This window comes from Mus pahari, chromosome 18 (assembly GCF_900095145.1).
Source record: "Mus pahari chromosome 18, PAHARI_EIJ_v1.1, whole genome shotgun sequence".
In the NCBI taxonomy this organism is placed as follows: Eukaryota; Metazoa; Chordata; class Mammalia; order Rodentia; family Muridae; genus Mus; species Mus pahari.
In genome coordinates, this window is record NC_034607.1 from 50,691,253 (window position 1) to 50,697,124 (window position 5,872).

General features: G+C 39.2%; 1 protein-coding gene across 3 annotated transcripts in view; it reads left to right on the forward strand.

Annotated features, from left to right (window-relative positions):
• The window catches only part of Ppm1b (protein phosphatase, Mg2+/Mn2+ dependent 1B), a 64,956-nt gene that overhangs the window by 36,794 nt on the left and 22,290 nt on the right, over nucleotides 1-5,872 (forward strand). For all 3 annotated transcript variants that reach the window (XM_021217597.2, XM_021217598.2, XM_021217595.2), the window contains exon 3: nucleotides 4,174-4,291. In XM_021217597.2, the coding sequence (XP_021073256.1) occupies nucleotides 4,174-4,291 (118 nt within the window). The remainder of the gene's footprint in view (nucleotides 1-4,173; nucleotides 4,292-5,872) is intronic.

A 5,872-nucleotide genomic window follows, 5' to 3' on the forward strand; every position in this document is an offset into this window, starting at 1 on the left:
AAAAAAAAAAAAAAAAAAGAAAGAAAATGGGTCACCATATACATACTTAGGCCAGCTCCAAAATCTTCCTGTCTCTCCCTGCCCTCTCTATGCTACTACAACTGTGTATGATAATACAGAACCACTTTACAGTGTGTATTTTAACATTTTTATTAAATATTTATCTTGTCATATGTGTGTGTGTGTGCACACAAGCACACACACACACACACACACACAGAGCTACAAATTTATCCTTCCATCCCCCACTGCACACACGTGTTAATCAGGGGACAGTGTGATGGAGTTGGCCCTTATCCCATGATGTATGTCCTTGGGAGTCACACACAGATCATCAGGCTTGGCAGCAGGTGCCTTTACTTGCTCTGCCATTTCAACCACCTTGCCTAAAAGTGTGTTATTTTTATTAAAGTTATTTTTATTAATTTATACATTAAGAGAATGTGTAAAAGTTCATTATATGTGCTTTTGTACATTCTCTTTTTTCCAGCAACTTGTTGTAGAGAGTTCTGTTTTTAGAGTTGTAAACTTTGTCCTGACTACATGGCATTCTAGTATTCGAATTAAGGTGCTTATGAGAGAATACCCAACAATTGATCTGGTTGGTAATTTGGACTAAAGTGTAGTTTAGTATGCTATCTGAAAAGTATGCTAGGTTTCAGGAACTGTAACTAGCCTTTGAGATTGAATGGATGCTGGTGATGGATCTTTACAGAACAGCTCTTATCAGTAAAGTAACATAGTATCTGTGGCATTGTGTTAACAGATTATAGCCTGTCCTGGGGTCTTAGAAAGGAGCAGCAGGTGGGAGGGTGGATGGAGCGCACAGCTCATTGCACATTAGCAGAAACTGATGGGTCAGCATAGGTCCTTTGAATGAATCTGTGTGCAGATTGAAATCGGTTTTGAAAACTTGGATGTTTTGGGAAAGTTCCAGGTTTGCTCATTTTTTAAACCTCTCCATGGGAAGCTGTCACAAAACCAAAGATAAAATTGTAAAATAGACTATGATTACTTAGAATTTAGGAGGGAAAATTGTATACATATGGTTCATTCCATGGGGGAAAAAGATGCTTAGTTGCTTGCTTTAAGGGCTGAGCCAATGAAGATCCGATTAAGTAGAGTTTTCCCCAAGAGACTGAGATGAAATCAGTGTTTCTCTGCTAGTTATGTCTTAATAGCACACACACACTTGTTAGTGTTAACTCATTACTTTAATTAGTACTGTGAAGGGATCCCATGACCACGGCAGCTCTTATTTTATTATTTGGACTGGCTTACAGTTCAGAGGTTCAGTCCATTATCATCATGGGGAGCATGGCAGCATGCAGGCCCACTTAGTGCTGGAGGAGGAGCTGAGAGTTCTACATCCTGATCAGCAGGCAGCAGGGAATTGAGACACGCTAGGCATGGCTTGAGCATCTGAGACCTCAGAGCCTGAACCCCCAACAAGGCTACACCTAGTTCAACAAGGTGACACATCCTTATAGTGTCAGTCCCTATGAGCCTCTGGGACCATTTTCATTCAAACTACCACACTCATGAAACTTTGGAAGGTTGTGGTAATTATTGTTAGAAACATAGTGGTACTGCAAAATAACTGCTTTCTGTGAGTCTGCGCTGTTTTTAGCACTTGACAGCTATTTTAGCCCAGTTAATTTTTACAGCAGCGGTATGACGGCAGTTAGACTTGGGGTTGTCGATGGTAAATCATTTTTCAGGTTGCAGGTTAGCAGGGTTCAGTGCGGGTATTAGGGGATGGTCAGATATTACCCCTTAAATTAGACTCTAAGAAAACAGGCTTCCTGTTTTACTCTTCCTGGTATTTATTGCCAACTAATTCATATTTCATAAAGTATATAACTGCTATTTTGTGACATTCATGATATATGTCATGCATTTAATCTTCACAGTAATTGAGAGAATAATTATTTCTAGTTTACAAGAAATAGGGGGTGATATTAAAAGATTGTTAGTCACAACGTTTTTATAAAGACCAGAATCTGATGCTTTAGTTATTCTTAGTAGTGATTGTCAGAAAGGATGGATTATATACTTACACACACATACATGCATGCAATGTGGAGGGAGGGTTTTCCCCATTTCCCCCAATTGTTAAAGAATTAGTAACTATTATGTAATAAATATAAAGGTGTTTGGAAGTTAAGTTACTCATCTTTACATCTCTTTCTAGTCTCGTTGCATTTAGTATTTACCACTGTTTACAGCTAGCTGGCTGTATATTTCCATATGATTCTGTTTACTAATATACATATATAAGCATAAAACTAGGGTTTTGTTTCTATATTTTACAGAAATAGATCATGATGTGCTAGTTACTTTTTCTTATATTATAAAAGTATTCCTTGAAATTTCAAAGTATTTGATTTCCTTGAATTCAGTTATTCAGAAGCCTGTGTAAGTCAGATGCTTGTTTATTTAAAAACATGGACCTGATCTAGTCACTGTACAAAGACTTAGGAAGGTAGTTTTGAAAGGTAGAGTCATTCTGATTTTGTTTTCCTACAACATGGAAAAGTACTTTACTATCTCAAAATAATTTTAGTTCTAAATTTTCTCTTATTCCATTATAATATATAGAAAATCCTTTCATATAAAGGTCAAAAGTAAACATAGAATATTGGAGTGGTGGTGTGGTTTGCAGTTTCTTTAAACTTTTTTTTTTTTTTTTTTTTTAAACATTTAGTGTGTGTATGGTGTGTGTGTTTGCACATGAGCCACAGCAGGTGGGAGGTCTAGGGGATATTATTTCTCCTTCCATCATGTGGGTCCTAGGGCTGGAACTCAGCTCGTCTGTCAGGGTTAGCAAGCACCTTTCTCTGCTGAGTTGTCTCACCAGCCCTTAAGGGGTGGAGGAGAGCAGTGATGGTAAGAGTACAGCGCCATCAATCCACCTAGCCGGCTCTATAGAAAGACGTTTCTGAACTTTCTTGGTCATGTCTCGGTAATTGTTTTTACAGTTCACCTTAGCCCAGATTGTTACCAATATCAAGTATTATGTAATTACATTCAAGTGTAATGAAACTATACTTCCTCTTAAGAAAGTTATGTATTATAAAATAGTTTTACTTCATTCTTGTGAAAATGTACTTACCACCGAGACCTGTGTTCCTGTTGTACATACACTACACAAACTCTCGAGCCTTGGGAGCACTGGACGTGGCCTCCTCATGTCCTAGACCAAACTAATTACAAGGATTGGCTTTTAAGGTAGCAACCTCCCAACTGTGAAGACATACTGCTCAGTTCCTCTCTGTAAACTTGAACAACAGTTATCTTTAAAACCAACTGCATCACAGTCTCTGCCTAAATCTGGATTCCCTTGTTTATGGCAGGTCAATACTTTCTTTGACTTAATCTGTTAGTTGTTACACCTATCTACCAAAGCAGTAGAAAGGAAAAGGTATTGAAATAGTTTCTAAGTAACTAATTGTTTTTGTTGTTCTACATAGATTTTAATAAAAAAAAAAAACAAAAAACTTTCAACCTTGGTCTTAATGAAAATTGTTGGTTCTGTAAGCCTGCCCTAATAAACAGAAGAAATAGGATCTTTTTCAGTTTCTATGTAAAAATTGAAACACATGCACTTCGTGTTTAGGGATAGTAAGTAAGGTTTCCTTAGAAATGGAAACAGCATTGGAGTCGCACGTGACTGAGGGCTACAACATGTACATTTCTTTACTTAATCTTTCAATTAATAATGCACATGTGAAGGGGTAAAGGACAACCTTCGGTGTATGATTCTTTTCCCATGTAGCTTCTTGAATTTCATGATAATTTTCAGCAAAAATGAGTCAAGTTGTGTTATGTTGATTAGCATGAATTTTTTCAAAATGTTACTCTTAGGATTATATAATTTTGAATGAAAAACAGTTTGAAAGATATAAAAGGGGTAAAGTTATCTTCATTTCTTAGGCTGTGGACTGGGTAAAAATAGTCACACAGACTTACAGTCCAAGAATAACTATTTTTATACTCATACCTAGACACCTTGTTCCTTAGGATTATTTTTTAAATAATTTTTTGAAATAAGAATATCTAAAGTATACATTCTGGGTGACTAAATTTTAATTGCTTAAGTAGCTCTGGAACTAAATAATAGACAATTGTTGAACTATAGAAAATGTCCTTTTTCTTTTCTTTAATATGCAGGGAAGTCGAGATAACATGAGTGTTGTATTAGTTTGCTTTTCAAATGCCCCCAAGGTCTCAGAGGAAGCTGTGAAGAGAGATTCAGAGTTGGATAAGCACTTGGAATCACGGGTTGAAGGTAAGGCAGTTTCTTTGTTTTGTTTTTTTCTCCAGGAAGGAAAGAAAAAGTATTCTTCTTTATTAGAATATTTAATTTAATTTTTTTTTTTTCTAATTTTTTTGAGACAGGGTTTCTCTTTATAGCCCTGGCTGTCCTGGAACTCACCTTGTAGACCAGGCTGGCCTCAAACTCAGAAATCCGCCTGCCTCTGCCTCCCAAATCCTGGGATTAAAGGCGTGCGCCACCACCGCCTGGCTTAGATTTTTTTTTAGTGGAAGAAATTATATTAAAACAGGGGTTTCAAAAATAAGTGTCTGTCTGCCTAAGACACACTGTCTAGGGTCAGTCTGCCAGCTGGGGGAGCGTGGGCTTCCTTTCTCTGTAACTGCTGTCTGGGTATGTACCCAGAATGACACGTATGGAAATGTTTGGAGGCATGGAAACCAATTTGTAATCGTTTCACTCTAAGTGAGCCCTGCTTATATTACCTGAACTAATCTGCTTGTCCCTCCTCCCCCACCCGCCATTTTCATTTTTATTGTATGATCCATGTGGCTACCAGAGAGTAGTAGTGAATTGGATTAGTGCGACAGTAGCAGTAGGCACGAGAACTGACTAATAACTCAGCAGGCTCAGTATTCTCATCTAGGAGATGGGTCCCTGTAACCTGTGGCAGAGATCAGGGCACCACTTTACTTCTTAGCGCCTAGGTCTGTCCCGCAACAAAATTGCCTGGTCCAAAGCAGTGGCTCGCCCCTTCGAAAAAAATACCTGAGTTAAATAATTTAAGGAAAAAAACACATTTTTTAGTCCAGTTTAGTTTTGGTCCATGGTCCACTGGCGACATGGGACCTGAATGAAGCAAGGCAAAATCTCAAGGAAGCAGGAGCATGCTCCATGAGCTGTAAAGCAAGGGGACCGTGTGGTGGGTGGGTAGGGGACAGGCCGGTCCTTCAGAAGCTTGCTCACAAGTGACCTGCTTCCTCCACTTAAACACCCACCCCTTCATGGTCACCCACCCAGCTATGAGCACCTAGGGACCAAGCCTCCAGCCTGGCCTTTACCAATAAACACTCCTTAGATAGGAGTATACGGTAATGTATCTGTCTGTTGTAGGTATGGGATTTAAGTGTTGATGTTACAAGGAAAGGATGAATAGGATTGATAGGAAGGCATTTCAGACTCAGGAAAGTACATGTGCAGACCTGGTTGCAGAGAATTTTTTTGGTTGAAACTTAGAAGTAAGGGAGTCGTGGTGGAATTAAACTGGAGTGGAGGATTCTGAGGCCAAATCCAGAATCTGTGAGGCAGGTTCTGTAAAGGTGGTATGTGTAGCTTGAGAGTGGCTTAAGATGCTGATTTCTTGTGTTAAAAGTAGTATCCACATGGAGATAAGTGTAATTGTGGCAAAATAAACAGCCTGGGGAAGTGGCTCAGCCCTTGAGAACACTTGCTGGTTTTGCAGAGGCCCTGGTTCAGCTTCAAGGACCCACGCGGTAGCTCCCAAGCTGCAGTAGCTCCTGTTCCAGGGGCCCTGGCATCCTCTTCTGCCTCTCTGGACAGTACGCACGCATGTGGTGCACAGACATACATACAGTA